Source organism: Emydura macquarii, unplaced genomic scaffold (assembly GCF_026122565.2).
Source record: "Emydura macquarii macquarii isolate MOO-44397 ecotype Brisbane River unplaced genomic scaffold, CSIRO-AGI_Emac_v2 contig_2924, whole genome shotgun sequence".
Lineage (NCBI taxonomy): Eukaryota > Metazoa > Chordata > Testudines > Chelidae > Emydura > Emydura macquarii.
This window is the reverse complement of record NW_027133061.1, coordinates 1,841,072-1,861,981: the sequence shown is the minus strand read 5'-3', so window position 1 is coordinate 1,861,981 and position 20,910 is coordinate 1,841,072. Positions and strand designations below refer to the sequence as shown.

Below are 20,910 nucleotides of genomic sequence, written 5' to 3'. Positions count from 1 at the left end.
AGAACAGAGAAGCCGGGGTGGGGGCGTGATGAGAGAGAGGCATAGAGGGAGGAAGAAGGGTTGGGACTGAAGAAGAGGGCAGAGGGCGGAAAGAGAGAAGATGGCAAGGCTCGATATGGGAAGGCAGGAGAGGCGTAGGGCAAGTGGAGGTAGGAAGGAGGAGAAAGTGATGAATGAAGCAGAGATATGGGGTGATAGAGGGACAGCAGCTGGGAAACGTGGTCAGGTGAGGGGAGCAGATGGGTCTAGGAGGAGCCTGTGAGCGGCAGGTGCAGATGGGGAAGGGGCGGACGGATTGGAGAACAAGACGCGCAATGAGGCGCGGCTACTCACTGGGGCAGATGAGCGCCTCCTTGGCCGTGATGCTCTTGTTGCAGGCGAAGCACATGGTCATGCCCGAGACGGTGATGGTGGTGAAGAGGTGCCCGTTGGTGTAGCGGGCGTCCTTGTCCTTGGCGTCCTTCTCGCGCTCCTTCATCTTTTCTCTCTCTTTGTTCTGTTTGCCAAGAAAGAGGGAGAGAGCGTTACAGCCGCAGCTCCACGGAGGGGCTCCCTGCCGGCACGAGAATGGGACAGCCACCCTAGAAGCATCTCACCCCTCTACAGCGCACGCCTTCCCAGTGGTGCCTCTCTCGGTCAGTCACTTTGCATTCCAGCTCACGGCTCTGACCGAGGGGATCCAGGAATTTAAACCCTGCCCGGGCACCAGCCAAACCAGCCGACACCGCAAACAGACTGGCCTCTCGCAAGCCAAGTTGATGTTTGTGTAGCTCTCCGGGGGAGGGGAGTTATTGGGTCACCAGACCCCAGCCGGTGTCACATCCAGTTGGACAATCCCAGCAGGATGGGACACGGACCATCTTGTAGAGGAATGCCCCAGCCACCGCCTTGAAGGAGGGTGGGTCTCCCTCAACCTCCCGACCCGACAACGCACCGGAACGGCCGAGGTCTGCCCCATACAATCGCTGAGCGAACGCTCGAGTGGAACTCTACAAGACGACCCCCTACCCCCAGCACTGATGCCGTACAGAACCGGGTGTGAGAGAACAGCCCAAGGGAAGATATCCCCACCCCCCCCACCCCGCTCACAAGCAAGGGGCCCAGCCGCCCTCTGTAAAGTCGGGCAGGAGGAAATGGATTGGGAAACTCAACAAGGAAGGACCCGCGAAAAAGCCCATTGCGTGAGTCTCCTAGGTATGGTTCAGAGACGTATTTGGGGCCCTTCGTGTCCCACAGGGTGCCCAGACACGGTGTGACTGTCATGCAGCCACTCAAGGGGGAGGACAGACGCCCATCATTCCTCAGGCTGAACAGACACCTCGGCGTGGGTTGGCCCTTGCTCCCGTGAAAAAGCATCAGGAGCTTTAAGACTCAGCCAAGAGCCCATGTCCGGTCAGTTGGACGGGTCCCATTTCACCTGCCCAACGCAGGGCAGAGACGAACCCACGGGGACGCGACGAGGTGGCATTTCAAACCCAATGCGCCTGCCTCAAGGGGAGTCGGCAAAACCTTCCCTTTCTGCCACATTCAGGCCAGGACTCTCAAAGACGGCGTGTGACGACAGAGAGCTGGAGAGCCAGAAAGAGAGAACCACGGGGGCCGCCTGGATCCCGCAGTCCCACTAAAATAATAACCCCAAACAAACACCAATCCCCCTTTATACTGATTACAACAGCGACCTGGCTCTTCTCTACCAGGCACGGGACACTACAGCCTGTAGGGGAAGAGACTCCTAGTCCCAGAGATAGCCAGTGGCCAAGCTGGGCATAGAATCCATGAATCCGGATTTCCAGTCCCCTGCTCTAGCCACTAGAACACATTCCCTCCCTAGAGATAGGATGAGAACCCAGGAGTCCCGACTCCCAGTCCTGCTGCCCCGCATTCAAGCACTGGCTTAAAGTTTTCACTCCCACCAAGCAGAGTTCAAATTCCAGTTTCAATACAAACGAAGAGCTCAGTGTTTTTGCCCTAATCCAGCTGACGTTTTATTTGATTTCAGTCGAACCAGGCATCTCCACCCTGGCTGCAAACTCCACCCCGGTGTTCAAGCATGCAGCCTGGAGGTTTGGAGAACACAAACACGGCAAAGATTGGATGCCACCACAGGGGTACAGCTCCGGATTGGGCACGGGCAGCTGGTTGTCATGGCATCCTCCTTTTAGAAAGAGGAAGTGAGCCCATCACTTCCTATTGCAAAGCTCTGAGTAATCCTAGCTATTTCTGATTTAGTCACTTTAGCATCACGTGTCTCGGGGAGAGAAAACAGACTTTTCTGCCCCGAAGCTGCAAATTATTTATATTCCAGAAGCACCTTGGGCCTCCAGGGAGATCTGGGCCCCATGGTGCTAGGTGCTGTAGTGTCATGGTGAGAGACAAGCCCAGGGGTTGAGAGTTTAGAGAGAAGACAGAAAGGGCAGTGAGATTTTGCCTTTATAAAGCCCCTTTCACTCCGGGATCTCAAGGCATTTGAAGAGACACTTCTCAAAAAGCTGGCTGACGGATCAGACTCTGCACAGAACCCGCAGGAGGACAGAACCCCAACCAGCCACTTTTATCTGGCTCACCGACCTCTCCTTTTCCGAAACTCTTCGAGTGGCAGCATTTGCCTCCAATGGGTCCCCAAGCAGGATCTCTGATCCAAGCGGTGGGGTTCTCCGACGTCCCAGCTCGGGTCAGAACTTCATGCACTGAGCCCAACCATATCCTTAACCTCAGAACCGCCCGGAGGCGACCCAAAAAGAGTCTGTCAGGATGTATGAGTGGGGGAAGCCTAACACCTGAAGGGACCAGCGTGATCATCTCATCTGACCGCTTGCCTAGCACTAGCCAGAGGACGGGAGTTTGCATCACCGATACAACGGCCAGCCTCGCCTTGGTCACGCCGTGATGAACGGAGCCCATTTAGTTCTACGTCCATTAGGATTGTTGCTCGGAAACGGTCTCCACCCCCTAATAATTCCCGCCAGCCCTGCGCCTGGTCTCCAAACCCGCCTCAAACCCGCCATGGCGGAGGGACGCACGAGTCTTAAAAATAGCAGGCCAGATCCTCAGCTAGTGTAAACTGGAGCTACTCTGATTTACACCAGCTAAGGATGTGGCTCACCTCCTCCCCGGGCAAGCAGCCAGCCAACTCACCCAGCTTGCCCCAGCGGTTAATGCAAGCTGCATGGTCTCTGAACGCCCCTGGTTAGCTCTGTTCTGCCAAGATAGCAACCAGCAAAGAGAGGAGCTTACACAGGACAATTTCAGAGTGCAATTGATGAGATCAGAGTGCAGGAGCCTGGTTGTTTTTCAATCCCTCACAGCCCACGGGCAGGAACAGAAGGTTGGTGGGTTGCTTTGGCTCCAACCATTCAAAATCTCACCCCCCCCCCCCCCTCGGTTGCTCCAGCTTCCTGAGACTTCAGGGTGGGGGAGGGGGTGCTGCCTCATGAGAACCAGCAGATGATTAGAAAAATGATCTCTGCAGCTGACAATATGGGGCCTCAAACTCTCACAGGTCAGGGCTTTGCCCTTCAGCTGCAGGGGTCAGGAAGAAATTCCATCCCCAATTCCCATGCAAAATTAAGATCACGGTAAGGGTGCGCTGCCTTCCTCCTAGGAACCCCCCCTGTTACCAAACATCCTAGAGCAAAGGAAGAGTGCCTGCACTTGCATGCAGGGCGGTGAAGTCTGACCCACGGGGTTTAATCGTTAAGAGGCTTCCCCATTTAAAGGAGATGATTAAGCCAGAATTGGGGGGTGGAGAGGAGGAGGGAGGAAAAGGCACCAGAGCCTGGAAGCCCATGTGCTCCGTTTTCACGGTATGCAGATCCCTCCCCCCACCTTCGCCCCAAATGCAGATTCAGCTCCTATTCTGTAATACAAGCCACAAACAAACAGACAGACAGACCCTCAGTCCCCTCCCCCGGTGCTGGATTCAGTTCAGCTTTGTGTTCCTGGAGACACTTGGATTTGATAAGCCCAGCGACGGAGGGGTCACGATAGCTGGAAATGGGGCATTTTCCTGACAATCAGCTCTTCTCCGATAAACAGATGGCATTTCCTTCTCCTACCCAGGCTTGTCCCTCGGGGGGAATGAAGAGGACGGCCTGGATTATCAGACAGGACAGGGGTCACAAACCCTCTGCTCTGCTCTTTTTCTTTTGGTACTTCCTCCTCCCAACAACCATTCAGCCAGCGACACAGTCGGACTGGACGAAGCTACGAAGAGCCACTGAGATGAATCACATCCATTCCCCCTACATTGCTCTGGTCCAGCAGAGCCGATCACCTCGGTGACGGAAGCAGAGAAGGGGCAGATAGCGCAGGAGGAGTTTTGGCTAAGGCGGAGAGGGGAAAATGGACTAGATCTTGTCCCTGCAGGGCGGCTGACTCAATCCAGTTGGCTCCATCTTCCACTCCTAGGCACAGTCTCTTGCCCCCCGACACGCACCGTGCCCCTTCAGAGGTTTCCATCCGATACAAACACGCAGGTGAAGGACCCTGGAGCCGAGGCAGACAGCTGTGCTAAGGGCAGGAATGCTAGGGGAAGGGTGGGAGGTTAAAACAGCTCTGCAGAGAAGAGGAAGACCTCCCCCTCCCCCTCCATGCAGTCCTGCATAGCGATGCAACATCTGGCTAAAGTCACACACCACCCAGATGTTAGGTGGGGAGGGGGAGCCGGCAACAGAGAACGAATCCTCCCGGCAGGGATTCAGCTGAGAAGCGGGGGAAGATGCCATGGAGACAGTGCGTGGAGTGGGGGACGGACGGTACCAGGCAGGGAGCGCTCGGGTGGCTCCACACTTTAGGGAGGGGAGCCAGCTGTTTTCACGCCACACTCGCCCGCCTGGATCTTGGGGGGAGAGCACAGGAAGGACCAGGATGCTGGATAACCGCCCTCTCCTCCCCCATTTACTTTGCATGATTCCTTGGCTCCAAGCACGAAGCAACAACAGCGAAGAGAGACATGACTACCTGGGAGAGAGACATGACTACCTGGGCCGGGCGCCGCAGTGACGGACATGCACCACGCCGCACCCTGCGCTGCCATGCCACACCCAGCGCACGGGAACAGAGCCGCAAAGCCAGGCCAACAGGCTGGCCTTGGTGGCGGGTGCTGGCGGTGGGCTGTGAGATACAGGGGGTCAGATTAGATGATCTGGTCCCTTCTGGCCTTGAACGCCATGACTCCAATAGGATTCAGGGCCCTTTCCTCTTCCTCCGGGGCTTACAGATACAGCCGCTGATCGGGTGCCAGGCGGCCGCCCGCTACATCCCACAGCGGCGCCCCCAAGCGAGCGCGTCATCCTCACGGAACAAGGGGGGCATCTAGATGGAGAGATCCTCTGGGGGACAGGAAAGGAGCAAGGGCCCATAGGAAATAAGCTGGGCCACCAGCCTGGAAATCAACAGCCATCGTTGCACCAGAGGCCCATTTTGCTCGGGAAAGAGGGCACAGGGGGAAGGGAGCTCACCCACCCTCTGCAGAGGAGCTTCTCTGTCCCGCAGCCGTCCCTGAACGGGGAGCAGAAACAGCAGCACATCACGGCTCAGAGAGCCCCGACCCCTAAGGCATCCTCCCCGGTTCTTGGCAACTGGGGCTTCCTGCCAGCGAGAAGCTGCCAGGCGAGGAACAGGGCGGGCAGCAGTGGCTCTGGGCACAACATCAGGCCATTGTCCTGGGATTTATTTGCTCCTGGTGCCTTTTTTTTTTTTTTTTTTTTTAAAGGACCCCCCCACACACACACCGCACATGCTGGCTGGACTTTGGGGGCCCTGGCTTCCCAGCTCATGTTACAACCCCCACACATGAAACAGGCCCCCCCCCCAACACAAATTGGGGTTAATTTATCCTCACGTTCTCGGCTCCGCTAATCCGGAGTTACCTCCCCCCAGATAAGAGAAATTCCACCGGAGTGCAAGAGACCTGCATCTCTGCTCAGCTTCAGAGGTCTCAGGATTTCCAAGGATAAAAACCCGCTTCCCTGAAAGATGCCATCATCGGAACGCAAAGGTCTCCTCTGCAGTATCCTCATCCAAGAGGACAAAGAGGACTGTGAGGTGCCTGATACAATGGTGATGGGGACCATCAGTGCTTTAGATAAACAGATGAGGGTGCCATATGAATCCAGACGAGGGATTTGCGTACCTAGTTTTATAGTACTTCACACCGCAGCATGGAAAGGGGAACAAGCTCCTTTGTACCATCATAACCGCAGCCCCACTAGAGGTTAGGCTGGTATAACTATTGGTAAACAAAACAAACAACCCCCCAGAATCAGGCCCCTGCCCGAAGTTGTTATATTGGTTCAAAAACAGCGTTTGGAGCAGGTCAGGTTTTTCCCCTTTTTTCTCACTGAAATAGACTTTAAACAAAAATGGGGGTTGGATGAAAATCTAAACATTTCACAAAAAGGGATCAATTTCTTTGACTTTTTTTAGTTGGGAGGGGGATTTAAAAACCATTTTTTTTTTTAACTGGAGAAAGGTGAAGGAAGGTTCCTTTTATTATTCAAAAAGTGTCCCGTCCCCCCTCCACTCCTTCCCCTCCCCCCCCAAAAAAGTGTAAAATCGTAGAGGAAAAAACCTCTTTTCCTTCCAAAAAATATTTCTGTGAAATGCACTCACGCTGCCCTCTAAGAGCTAGGGATAGACCCTTTTTGGCAGCTCAGGAGAAATGAGCTTGGCAGGTCTCAGTCAGGTTCTGAAGGGTCTTGTCTCATTGAAACCACCACAACAATCGGCTTCGACCAGCCGACTCATAGAGGCAACGATCTGATTGCAGAGTCATTTCTCTGTACTCCAGTCATCTGGGATGTACAGTCACCGCTCAGTGGGTAGACAGTGAGTGCATGGCCTGAAGCACTTTTCCCAGCAGCCGGTGGTTTTTGTTCCAGACAGAAGGACAACCCTCCCACATCTGAGAGAGACCGACTTCTCTAAAGTAACGACCCCCACCTCTTGTACCACTTTTCATCTGCAGGTCGACAAAGGAGGTTGGTGTCATTATGGCTGTTTTACAGAGGGGGAAACTGAGGCACAGAGGGACACCCGGCAGGTTAGTGGCAGGGCGGGGAACAGAACCCAGAAATTCTGAGTTCCAATCCTCTGTGCCATCCACTAAGCCATGCTGCCTCCTCAGAACCCCAAACCTTCTAGCATATATTTTGTCCGTACATGAGCCACAAATTTCAAGGGTCTGGCTACAAGTGGTCATCCATCCAAGCTCCCACATCCACAGGGTTATGTGGGCAATTACATTCTACCTCCTAAAATTCTCTCTGGCCCTACCGGAGAGACAACTCTCCACTTCCTGTTTTAAACTCTCCTGTTGCATTATGCAGCTGTTAAGCAGCGGCCACGTTCCACCCCAGAAGCTGTATTTCAGTAGCGGGAGAAGCGATCCCCGTAGAGCATGGCTGTATGGATTTTAAACAGCTGCCCTGCTCTTCCCCGAAGGCAGCTGCATTACAGCGGCGGAGAGAGTGTGTTTATCAGTCCAGAACACTGCTTATCCCCCATCTCTTGATGTGTCCGGCTGGCTGTCACATCGACGTGTCGAACAGGGGGCGGCAAGAACGTTAAGGGAGGAATAAGCACCAGGCGGGGGTGAAATCCCTCAAAGGCAAATAATAAAATCCCTCGAGAGGAGCCCAATCTTTTAAGTATTTCTATTGCAGCAACAACCACCCAGCCAGGCTGGGAGCCTCATCGTGACGTGTTAAGATGACAGCCCCTGCTCCAAAACGGCTCATCCTCTCAGAGCATCGCACGTGGGCCCATCCACCAACTCCCCCGCCCGAGTCCAGTGACATCTCTGTTTTACAGACAGCGAAAATAGAGTCAGAGACGGGGGTGGGAGGGAGGCAACTTGCTGGCGTCTGCAGCATGGCCAGGAAGAGAACCTAGGCGTCCTGACTCCCGGGCTCCAACTAGACAGCTCTGCCTCCGAGCGGGAGAAGATCACGTCACGCCAGGCCAAACAGACGTGACGCCGAATCGCCCAGGTTTGCCAGGAGGGTCCGGACCCCGAGGGAGGCTTCCCAGCCGCTAGAACCGGCTCCACACCCCGGTGCTGCTTGTTCAAATCCCCCTCCTCAGCCATCCTCCCCTCACCCCTGCTGCTCTTCCAGGCCATCCAGCGTCCCAGCCCACTGAGCACCTGCCACATGGTGAGAGGGCTGGGGCGAAAGCAACAGGATCTGGCCCACGCACCCCCCAAAACCATCCTCTTCCTCATGCCACGCGCTCCCCTCCAATCCAGCCCCTCCTCCCTGGGTCCCACACGCATGGAAGAAAACCATGTAGGAGTTCGGTCTCAACCGATATCGACGGCGTCAAAGCCAGCCGCTGCCCTCCAACCCCAGGAACGGGATGGATGGAGCCTTCTCTGCCCCGTACAATTCACAGGCAGGTGGCTGCAGATTTGTACAGCCAGGAACAGTCATCCCAGGCTCCCCCTCCCACGGCGAAGGGGTGGGAGCGGACGGGTAAAAAGAACTTTGTAGTGATTTCATGCTTCTGGGTTCCGCGCCAGCTCCTGGGAACGGAGCCAGCCGGGCGAGGCAGGAGCCTTTGGTGATCAGAGAAAGAGTTTACATCTCACCCCAACAGATTTTCACTCCCTTTCTACTGCTCCCGAGTTCAGGCTCCCAACCCATCGCCGCCTTTGTAACTCAGAAAGCAGCCACCCGACTGGGGTTTTTTGCTCTGGTTTGGGGTTAAAACCATGAAACTTTGAATCATCTGAGGGGAGCTGGGTAAAACGATCCAGCCGCCTGAGTGTTCGGGTTTGTAATGAAACCGCTCAAGGGGGCACTCTGGAAGGGTGTGAGGTGAAGTGGTTAACGCAGGGGGAGGACCAGGAGTCAGGACTCCCGGCTTCTGTTTTACCGGATTTATTCGCAGTAGCACGAATCTCAAGCGGAAAGGCCTACAAAGTCGGGAAAGCTGGGAACACAGCCCGGGGAGATGGACTCCCAGGCCTCTACTCTAGCCCTACATCACATGCCCCTCCTAGAGCTGGGAAGAAAACCCAAGAATCCTGACACCTAGGCTCCTGCTCTAGCCACTAGACCATATTTCCCATGCCTGGATCTGCTCCAACGATTAGACAGCACTGCCTCACAATTCTACCACTGACTAAAATGCACAGAAAGGCCCCACCCCTCCACCCCCCAAAGCCTTAAAAAGGGCAGGGTTGTAGGGAAGTCAGGACTCCTGAGATCTATCCCCAGTTCTGGGAGGAGAGTGTGATTTTGTAATGGGGGCAGGAGGCAGAGATCAGGACTCTACACAAACCTCCAGTGCAAGCATTCACCTCCGTACCTCAGTTTACCCCTTTGTACAAGCAAGGGGGGAGGGGAAGGAGAGAAAACCACGCACACAGCCTGCACAGAGCAACTGCGATGGTTAATTCATCCGTCTCTCAGAGCTGCAGAAGAAAGATGCCATGGGAGCAGAGAAGATCATTGGTAGTGGAGGGTCTGAGAGCTCTGGGCACAGATCAGAGAGCTAGAGGTAACGGGCAAGAACGTGGGCGTGGAACAAGCGCTGACGGAGCTGGACAGGGAGGAGGACAACGGCAGAAAGCAGAGAGTCCCTGCAGCCGTTCGTCTCTCTGAACAATAGCTCTGGCCACACTGCCAGCACTTGGCCGTTCCAGGCACGCGTGGGACCCGCCAGCCTGGGCATGCAGCGTCCAAGGAGAGGGCAGCCACCTCAAGACGACACAGCCCGCACGCTGAGAACGGAAGTCACTTGCTGCCTCTTTTCTATCCACGGTTCTGCCACCGTTTGCTTCCCGGACACTTAGTGCTACACATGTCCTCGACGGGCGCTCTGGGCGCTCGGCCCCCTCTCTAAGCCGGCCAGCTGTGACAGCCAACCCCAAATTCGCAACCGCTTCTGAAAATCCAGTGCTCGACCGTGGTGCCTCAGTTTCCTTCTCCTCAACCACACAGCAGAGTTGCTAGTGCTGAAACGGGCTTGGTGAAGCGCTCGGACAGCTGCAGACAATGCATGGTAAGTATCATCGTTCAGGGGCGGCGGATAAGCAGCTGCAGGTTTGTCTGGGAGACAGACCCAACTGGACGGACGTGCCGAGAGCCCAGTTTGGAGAAATGAATTCCACCGGTGCCAACCGATCTGATTCAATGTTTAAAACCATTGTCAGAGCTATGGAGACGCACACTGGGGTGGCAGAGCCTGCATATCGCCCGCAATGGGTGACCAGCGCGGACGTCTGGGCTCCCCCTCCATGTAGCAGCTAGAACAGCAGACTGGGAGCCAGGACACCTGGGTTCTATTCCCCACCCTGGAGGAAGTGCGGCACAGTGGCTAGAACCGGCGGCCAGGAGCCAGCATAGTTGGGCGACGTTCCCATCTCTGGCACCGCGTTCACACAGCAGATCAGGCCGCAACAGGCATCCAAGGGGGCTGGCTGCTAACTAGCGTGGCTAGAGCGCCCCGACTCAGCCTGTTTAGCGAAGCAACAGGAGGCCGGGTAGGAGGAGGTGAGCCGCCAGACAGGAGGCGGCGAGTGGGCTGAGCCACGCTCGCGTGGGGGGACTGGGCAGGTTTGCTCTCGTCCATTGCGTGTCAGGATGTAGGCGACTCCGAGCCTGCATGCATGGAGCACACTCGCTGGTACATTTCCACCACTCACGCTTGTGTCATCCTGCTCCTGGAAAGCCAAACTGGGGTAGTCATCTGAATTGAGCACAGCTCATGCACAGAGCAACGTAAGGGGCATGCGTGTCTTGCTTCCTTCCTGTGTCCGGCTGTTGGCTAAACGAGGCGCTATCTATTCAGCCCAGCTAGGGGAGACAGCGCGGTCTCCGACTCCGGACTGGGACTCAGAAAACCTGGGTTCTAGACCCAGCTCTACCACTGGCACACTGGGCAACTCTGGTTCTCCTCCCACCCTTCATTTTTTAGATGGTCAGTTCTTTGGGGCAGGGGCTGTCTCTCACCCTGTGCACGTACAGCACCTAGCGCAATGAGGCCAGATCTCAGCTGGGGCCTCTAGGTGCTGCTGCAAGAGACATCATAAACGGCAGCAAATCATTAGGCTGGCTTTCCCTATAGCCAGCAGCCCCGACGTTAAGACTGTGGCTCAAATACGACTCATCCAGTGCCATGCAGGAAATCGGTGGTACAAGAGAATCGTCCAGTTCATCAGTGCCATGCACCTGACTGAAGCTATTGAAAGGACAGGGTTTTGTGGGGTGGGGCAGGAAGGGGCAAATGACATTCCTGTTTTGACAAACCCCCCTCCCAAAAAAACCCAAGAAAGTTGGATGGAAAATTCAGGACCCACTCTAGACCTGATTTTCCAAAGGACGCATGCTCAAACACCTTCTGAAATCAGGTCTGATCTACAACTGAAAGGTGCGCGGCTAGCTGCAGCGGTTAGGAGTGGGATTTGGTTTGGTTTTTAAACCAATACAGTTATCCTGGTACAACCCCAAGTGTTGACGTAGGCCAGCACAGTTAAAGTGGTGCAACTTGCATACAGACCAAGGCTCAGGGGTCTCAAACTAGTGCCCCCCCGCACCCCAAAAAATCATTCGTCCCTTTTGGAAAAAATAGCTTGGCCATGTTTCACTTCTTAATTGGTGGGTTCACTTCTTAACCCACCAGTGTCCCACCCCAAACCCCCCTCCTCCCCCTACAGGCAACCCTACAAGTACCCAACATGGAAGGGGGGGAATCCACCCCATCAAAACTTTAACCTCCAGCTTCTAAGGGGTTAACAGGAAGAGACGAAGGGGATCAACAAAGTTGGGTACAAATGACACCTCCATCCCTGGCCCCCCACCAAAACAGACTGCAAGCAAACCCCAAGGGAGGAGTCCCCGTTATCAGCTGTTCCGAAGATCCCTCAGCCTTTATCTGTGCCACAGAACAGGCAACAGGACATTCAAAGGGGGCCATTGCTCCAGAGGTAGGGACAGGTGGTGTCTGCATGTCAGGCCAGAAGGGAGGAGTGCGACTGCTCTGCTGCGGTTCTGAGTGAGAGCTGCTTACTGCTCAGCCCATCGGTTGTTTTTTTTTTTAAGTGCCCTAAAATCCACATGCTGACTCGGATCATCTTGCAAATTGCTGTGTCCCGTGGGGACCCGGAGTAGGATTCGTGGGCCAAATTTGAGGTCTCTGAAACAGGGGCTCTTGAGATTAAAGCCCCCCCTAGAAATCACATGACACCATCTAGCCTGACCCATGCCTAGCCCAATCCCAGTGATTCCTGCAGGTAGGTGGTTTTTTAAGATCCTATCTCTAGCGATGGGACTAGCCTGTTGTAAGTTACAGCTGAAGCCGATTCGCAGCAGAGGCAGTGCTGCTAACTCCCAAGACTTTATTGGGAGTCTTGCAATCGATGGCGGATTTTTTCCCCCTTAAAGCCCCAGTTCCTGGAGTCAGGGGATGATGCAAAACTCTCAGCTGCCCTTTAAAAATGGGAAAAATTTCTAGACCGCAAAATGAACTTGAAAACACAACTCCCCTCCTCCCCCCAACCTGAAGGCAAGTCTAAAGGCAAATCAAAAGACCATCCCCCTTTTTAAGAACCTTATGATTTTTTAAAGCAATTCTCACAATTTGGGGGGTCTGAGTCATGCCACTGGAACGTTTTGGGTTAGTCATACTGCGTACGCCTCCAGCGTCTAGCACGCCAGGCTTCGATCTCAGGTGGCCACTGCCATAGTGCAAATCAACAACAAATCCCCCAATTTAGATGATTTCACCCCTTTTTCGGAGGATATTTTGCCCCTTCTCACCTTCCCTAGGGAGGCCTGTAACACAACAGCGTAGCCGCTCTCCAGCAGGTCGGGAACAAAGCAATCTTTCAAATGGCCAGTTCTTGCCTCTCCTTAACTTTGCAACAAAAGATGCCCTCAAACCTAAACAAGCAGGGAGACGCTGGCAGAGTTCAAGGGGCGGGGCAATCTAGGCAAGGCAGAGTTTGACCAGCAGCACAACTGGCTCCTTTCAGGCAGGAGATGAAAGCAGAGGCGCTGGCCTCCGAATCACAGGTTCCCCATTCAGCGCCCATGACTTCACCTTTCCAGCAAAACCCTGGCTCACAAAAGCCCCTTTCTGCCAGACGCATGACGGTGCCGGTAGACGCGAAGGGCCCGGTATGGAACAAACAAGGTGGATCCAGCATCATACCCCACCCCCCACGCATTCAACGTTCCCATGTTGGGGCCCTCCCCTTGCCCCCAAATCATCAGATGAGATTTGAAAAACCATGAGGTTTTAAAAAACAGTAATAAGGCAGGGATGTTTTTATTTGCCATCTAGGTTTTGAGAATTTTTTGGGAGGGGAGGGGGTTCAAGTTTTTTCTGCAACCACGAGAGAGAGAGAAACTCATGAGAGGATTTTAAATGAAAGCAGAGATTCAAGCGTGTTTCACATGATTCCAGGAGCTGGGGATTTAAGGACACACACCAAATGCCAAGTGACTTGGGATAAAACCATGGGAGTTGGTAACACTGTGACACTCCATCCACTTCTGAGTCAAAGGGGTTTATAAGCTCTCACTTTCTATTACGCCCAGCTTCTGCCACCATCACTCTGCACCAGACCCAGCCCTCTCCGGCTGTGTCTTGGGTTTCAGACACCAGTTCAGACCCCCAGGCAAGAGAAGCAAAGCCACCGGCAGCCAGGATTTGCCCAGCTGGGGCGTATGCTGAGTTCCAGCGGGGAGAGTGTGGCTACCAGCTCTACTGATGGGCTCTAGGGGGTTAGCTCCAATCAGCTGCAGAGAGTTGGCAGGGATGCATGTGGAGAGCCCGGGGCTGGACTAGCCAGAAGGGCAGGGGGCACGGGTCGGGTTTAAGGGGGTATCGATAAAGGAACAGCAGGGGTTCCGCTGCTCAGCACGGGGTTGATTAGCCAAGCTGTAGCGAAGAAGTCTGCACCCGTCTCCTCCTACGGCAACCAAGCCGAGTCAGGTGGACCCCCAAGTCTGGTTCCGTCTACGATGCACACAGCAAACAAGGCCTGGTTAGCCTGGATGAGCTCCTCCCCATTCCCTCCCCCCAGGCACAGGCCACCATCACCCTTGGCAGGCTAGTTCCCCTCGGCTTTGAGTGGGGCGACTATTTATAAAGACCGACAGCTGGCCGCGGCAGCCTGCAAGCCGGGAGCGGGAGGGGAAGGTGGCAGCTCTCCAAGCACCTGGGATCCTTCATTCCCACCGCAGCCCTGCCCCAGCCAGGCCTCCTGGGAGAGGAGCTGCATCCAGATCCCGGTCACACCCCACCAGCTGGGGCGGGGCGAGCAGGGCACTGATGAAACCATCTTACGTGCAAGCCCCCACGCCCCCCCCACATCCCATTGCACGGCAGCACACAACCAGCCCACCCCCAGCAGACTCCGACCCACGGCAGCACACAACCAGCCCACGCCCAGCAGACTCCGACCCACATCAGCATTTTCTTCTCCACAGGCACCCTGGGCTGCTAACTCTGAACGTCCAGTAAGGAGCGAGCAAACAACAACAATCCTCCTCTGCGCATCTAAGAACTCTGACCGCAAGGCAGCATTGAATCTGGGAACTTCGGCGCAAAAAGAAAACCCCGTGAGCGCTCCCGTAGCAATGACATTTGAGGGTAGCAGTTGTAGGCTCTTATCCTCCAGGCCGGCCGGCCACCAGAGGGGGACACCGAGCAACACCAGTGTATAGCAAGTGTCAATACGTTAAGCGTGTCTCCCTGCGACGTGCTGTGTTAACATTTTACAGATGGAGAAACTGAGGCACAAAGGAGGCTGGACATGCAAGACAACACAGTGATGCAGTGGCTGAGCTGGGGATAGGACAAAGGCGCCCTGACTCCCACTCCGCCCTTCGAAGCACACCGGAATCAGGACTAGAACCCAGGTGTCCTGACTCGCAGCCCCTTGCTCTAACCCCACCGCCTGCCAGAACCAGGAATAGAAGCCAGGAGTTCACACCACCATCTGCCTTCAGCTTGGCCACAGCACCCATCCATCACCCACCAGGACCTGCCCTTGAAAGGGGGCGGCTCAGGGCTAGTGGAAGCGCGTTCAGCGTCTTGTGCCAAGTGCCGGCACCAATCTGCCAGTCTGCCTGGTGCAGCGTTTCCCCCTCCCGGTTCTCATGGCACCAGCTGGGGCCTTGGAGCCTCCCACCAGCCAGCAGCCAACAAAAACACGGCTGCTCCGGGTTTCAAGATACCAAGGTCTCATTTCATCAGGCCAGCGATTGCCTCACGAGCTGGCAAAGAAGGGGACACCGCCCCCTCCCTCCCCCACTGATTTGGAGTTGTAACTGGATCCAACATGCCCAGTCTCTTTAGCAATACAGCAGCTGGGGATTAGTGGGGAGACCCCATCCCAGTGGCAGTTCTCTGGTAGCCCTCCCCCATCTCTTGCCCTAAGCCCCTCCGGCTACTCTGCCACCACACTACGCTTCAAGAGCAGAGATGGACCCGGAACCAACACGTCCTGACAAGACGGGCTTGTGGGAGACCTGCCACTGCCTCTGTGCGTCAGTTTCCCCACCTGTAAAGGGAGGAGGAATCATCCTTCCTTTCTCCCACCCTCAGCAGAGCCTGGTGTCTCACGAGGTGTACACACAGCACCTAGCACAGAGGCCAGATCTCGGCTACCGCAATAATAAAGAAGTGGTTTGATCTTCACTGACACCAAGGCCCCTCTTCCAGCAGAAGGAATTTAGCAATGACACCAGGTCAAGGCCTCTATCTGCCGGATCAGTGTAAAGGGACTCGGGGATCAATGAGGATCGGGCCCAACAATCTGAAGCAACCTGGACTCTGGATCAGGCGCTGTTATGGCCTGAACCCATCTCTAGTTTGGAGACATTCTAAAAGGAGCAAAACTTACTATGAAATCACGGAAGCTGCCTATTTCCCTTTCCCCTGTGTTTAAACCATGTCCGGGGGGTTTGCAATGATCAGTATTTTATTGGTGGGAGTGAGGACTCCCAGATTGCTCGGATTTTGTCCTGGGAAGACCCCTAAACCTGCAGGCAAGGGGGGACTTGGAGGACTGGGTCACGGCATCGTTTTAAGCTCGGTGCTATTTTAACCACCATGCTAGGAGCATCACATGGCTACGGAAACCACTTCATTGTGCCTGGCCAGAGCTGATAAATAGCCCCACGTGGCAGCAGCTCCAGGGTTAACCCTGGGGAATAAAAACAGGCGGGAGGGGGAGAGCACCAAGAAAGGGGGGGGGGGGAATAAAAATTCCCTTCTTAAGTGCATGGCTCAGTTATACCGCTCTGCCCTGCACAATGGGCTGGGTGCGGGGAGGGGGGGGGTCAACCTCTGAATTTCTCTGGACAAAAAGAGCTGCTGGAACACCGGGGAGGGGGGCGTCAAACGGGAAACGGCCGCTCGCCATGGACCACTGTATCTTACAACAAGGATGATGCTTGAGTGGCCCTCCCCCTCCCCCCCCCCCCCAACTCGGCACCAGCACCCGGGGCCCGAAGTTCACAGACGGAACCGGAACCACCCAGAACCCAGATCCCGGCTGATGGATCCGGCACCATCAACCCCCCCCCCCCAACCCCCCACCCACAAGCTTGGGGGTTCCCCAGCCCCGCCCCTTCGCAGCCCCCCCGTGCCCCCCCGAAGCCGTGGTTTTGCAATCCTGCCTCCGCAGACGCCTGCTTAATAGGAACCAGCGAGAGGGGCCCCAGCCTCAGATTACTTCCCCCCACCCCCCTCCCGGCGGGGGAGTCAAACCAGACACTGGCTGAGCCACAAAGAGCAAAGACAGACAGACGGAAGGACGGACGGACAGAGCTCCCTCCCCTCCCCCCGCGATTAAACTTCTTCCCCGGCACAAGGCTGGGGGGGGGGATCCCCAGCTCCATTGCGGCCAGAGAGAGGCGCCCCCCCCCCGCACTGCATTACCCAGCAGAAAGCAAAGCAAAGCACAGACCCCCCCGTGTGCACTGAATGTGTCTGTGGGCAATGCCGGGGAGATCGATCGGGAAGCCGGGGGGGGGGGGGGGTGAATAAAGGCTTCAAATAAAAGGTTCAACTTTCAGATCGAGCCCGGGCAGGTTTAAAAGGGAAACTGCCGCCCCCTTGCCTTCCAACCCCCCCCCCCCCCCGCGCCCTGCGCCCCTTCCCCCCACACCCCAAATATTGCACCCCCCCCGCAACAGGGAGGCACCGACCTTAAAGGCGATGTCCTTTGTCCGGTCAATCCTGGTCCTGGCCAGCGACTCGATCCGAGACATAGTCCGGAGCAACGGGCCGGATCCGGATTCTCCGCCCCAGCCGCGGGAGCGTTCAGACGAGCGAGGCGAGGAGCCCCACCAGGCGCCTGGCGGGAGGGAGCGGAGCGGAGCGAAGGGCGCAGCCAGCCCGACTCCTCCCGGCGCAGGAAGTCAAAGAGCGGCCGCCCCAGGAGCCCCGCTCGAAGGGAAGCGCACACTCGCTTATTCAAATCAGTCCCCTCCTCTGCGGGCTGGAGCCGCCCAGGGTCCACCCACCTCCCCGGCGGGAGCCGAGCGGACCCGTGGAGCAGGGGATCCCCCCAGCCGGGGCCAGGAAAGCTACAGAAGCGCCGGAGGAAATGCTGGGTTTTGCCCCACAAGCTCCCACGAGATCTGGGGGGCCGGGCTGCCCATCCTCGAGGAGGGGCCCTGGAGGGGCTTTTAATCCTCAATTAAAGCTCATCTCAGGCGAGGAAAGCCCCAGGAATGGGTCCAGCTCCAGAGCCTTGGCTCCTTTCCTTAGTATTATTTACAGCCGGGTCCTGCCTTTGTTACCCACCTTACCACTTCTCCGGGGTGCAGGCCTTGAAAACAGGGGCTTGACAACCCCCAACCCCCTAGCCCAGATTCACCACCCGCCCCGGTTCCTGGGGGAGCTTAGTCCCAGACCTGGATTGAAAAAACAAAAACAAAAAAAACCCAGCAAGTTTCCGTTCTCTGCATCAAGGTCCCACTCGGAACCGCCCCCCGCTTTGGGGCAGTTTGGGTCCAAACCCAGCGGCTGGGAGGTGCAGCGTTGCAAACAGAACAAGGAAGGCTAACTTGCATCGGATCGTCTGGCAGGACACGCCCCGGGACACCCCCCGGGCTCGCAGTCCAGCCAGTCAGTCATTTACCAAGTTACATTTTACCATCCAAGTTGTCAGCAAACAAGGAGTTGCTGGGCAGAGAGGAGTAGCTGCCTCCCCCGGCTCACACCTGCACAAAGCCATAGCAATCTCCTAGCCAGATAGCCAGGTTTGCAAAGCTCCCGGAGGCTGATAAGGAGCTAATTGTTCACATCTCATTGTGGCCTGAAATGCAGCTCCTTCTGGGGTGGAACGGACCAGCTGGCAACCACCACCTAATTGCCAGAGGGGGAAAAAATACTTGGTCTAGTAGCAAATGTACACAAACCACCACGCTGACCACCTCGAACAGGCTAAATTGGGATTTTTAAAGGCAGGCAGCAAAACCGGCCTAAGCTCTCTTCCAGCAAAGCATGGGCGTTGAAGCTGCCTACAGTGAGGGAGGGAGGGAGGGAGAGGAAGGCTGCACGCTGGGAGCGAAAGGCAGCTCAGCCCTGCTGGAATTCAAAGGGAAGCTTGCGATACACACTCAATGGGGGCTTCCTGGCTCACTGCTGGGACCGGTCACACAGGACAATAGACTAGGAGGCTGCACTAGGAGCTGGTGCTCAGAGGCTGATGAGGGAAGATGGCCGGAAGGGAGGATACACACTGGGGCATTATCTACTTAGGCGGGGAGGGGGAATTTGTCCCAGTCGCTGCCCCGGTTGTCCATGGTCCACTGCAATCCTTTGTAGTACTGGTGCGTCCTCTTCACAGCTCTGCCACTCAGTGTGTGACTGCAGGGCAAGCTGCTTCCTCAGCTGTGAAATGGGGGTTAGAATATATTTGCATCATGGTAACACCTAGGCGCCCCAGTCCTGGAGCAGGCAGGGCCCCATGGTGCAAGGTGCTGTACAAACAGAACAAAGAGGGTCTTGCCCCCACAGAGCATACAATCCACATAAAGAGCCCCAACTCACAGGAAGGGGGTGAGGCCGGTTTGCAGAGCCCTGGACCAGCGCTAAGCATTGGCGTCTTGCATTCTAGCCGGGTTTGAGAAGGGACAGCATAAGTGGGTGATTTTTATTAGCTTAGCAACAACAGAGATGAAGGCTCGTTGTAGTAGGTGCCAAGAGCTGCCCCCCCAAAAGCTACTTACAATGCACAACAAGAAACTTTCTGGGTCCTACAAAACCCAGGATGTTCCTGATCGCCATCTACTGGCACCTTTATCTATTAATTCACTATGTATGTAGAGATGTAACATCTCTGTACACACACCACACAGCAATAGACAGTTCCCTGGGGAAACTGAGGCACAGAGCAGGGAAGTGACTTACCCAAGGTCAAGCAGCAGGTCTGTGTCAGAGCCAGGAATAGAACCCAGGCCTCCCGAGTCCCAGTCCAGGGCACTATCCCCTAGAAATAAATTAACACAAGAAGAAAACAACCCAGAGGAGACAGAAAACACCTGTCTCTGGGTGCCTGTTCTAATCTCTGTCAGCATTGCCACTCCCTTCTGACTATCAATACACCCTGAAGCTGCAGGCCACAGAGCAGGGCTCCTTAAATCCCCAGTTGGCAGGTTAACCACCTCATTAACTGCCAGGAAGTCTCCTTGACCTGGCGTCACCTGGTGTTTCCACCGACAGCGACAAAGACGTCTGCCCAGGCCCGCCCATTTCTCATGACAAACCAGAGCGCCCGCTCCCCATTTGAATAAAGGATCTCCTTTAAACTGCAAGAGCCTCTAGGGTACCCTCCTACTGCCCAAGCAGCGCAAGGACAACACTGCTGGGTGATGGCAGGCGAGTCATTTCCTCTGTGTGCCTCAGTTTCTCCATCTGTAACAAATGGGGATAATGCGACTGATCCCCTTCATGAAGCGCTTTGAGATCTAAGTATGGTTATATTAATTAGAAATCAGGCCCCAGAATCTCTGACAAAGGAAATCTCAGTCTCATGGATTCCGGAAAGGAAAGTGGAAGCCACTTAATTGCTTCTGAGAAAATCTTAAAGTTACACAATGCCAATGTACAACTGACTCAGCTTGAGAATCCCTCCTCGATTATTAGAAGTGGAAGGTCAGAGCTGTGTCCCTGAAGAGGTCATTTCCACTGCATCAATTATATTGTTTGAGATTCATCCAATGGCCTGGGTAGGCGCCTGAACTCCTTGCCTATCTAAAATGCTTTTCGGCTCAAGGACCAGAACGTGTTTTTAGAAGCAAAACTTTTTGACCCTCGCCCTGTGTTGCCGTTCTCTTTTTCACAGACGGGGTAAACCGAGGCATAGCAACTTGTGCCAGGTCAGCACCAAAGCCAGGGAAGGACCTCAGGAATTTGTAGCACGCCAGTGCTGTCGATTATCATGTTTTTATTGCAAGTCTCATGGATCTTAGGAGGCTTTTGGGTTTTTTAAAAAAAACAAAACCCCTCAGTTTCTGGAGTCATGTGATGGTGAGAAGCTCAACTTCCATTTAAAAAACAAACCATTACCTAGCCAGGTCTTGTATAGCACTTTTCATCAGAAGATCTCAAAACACTTTACAAAGGAGGTTGGTATGATTATCCATTATTTAGCCTTCATGGCAGCAAAGGAAATCTTGAAATCCATCAGGAAAATAAAAAGGACACTGAAATGTCTTCATTTTCTTTTAGTCACATGATTTTTAAGCCATTATTTTTGCACGGGCCAACATGATTTTTGATTGCTTGAGGTTCGCAACCTTGGAACCCAGACCTGGGGTCTGGCAATCAAGCAGTAACAACTTCCCATGGGTTGCATGATCCCCATAGAGCCGACACACAGGGGTTTCCTTTTACCTGTGAGATGGCTGGGATTTTTTTTTTACAAGGAAACAATCAAAA

At 55.0% G+C, this 20,910-nt stretch overlaps 1 protein-coding gene across 3 annotated transcripts in view; it reads right to left on the bottom strand.

Annotated features, from left to right (window-relative positions):
- Positions 1-20,910, bottom strand: part of ARHGEF2 (Rho/Rac guanine nucleotide exchange factor 2) — a 97,878-nt gene that overhangs the window by 36,236 nt on the left and 40,732 nt on the right. For 2 of the 3 annotated variants that reach the window (XM_067569411.1, XM_067569413.1), the window contains exon 6: positions 334-496. In XM_067569411.1, the coding sequence (XP_067425512.1) occupies positions 334-496 (163 nt within the window). Of the gene's footprint in view, positions 1-333; positions 497-17,168; positions 17,566-20,910 lie in introns of those variants that run through there. The other variant, XM_067569414.1, reaches the window with a different exon arrangement.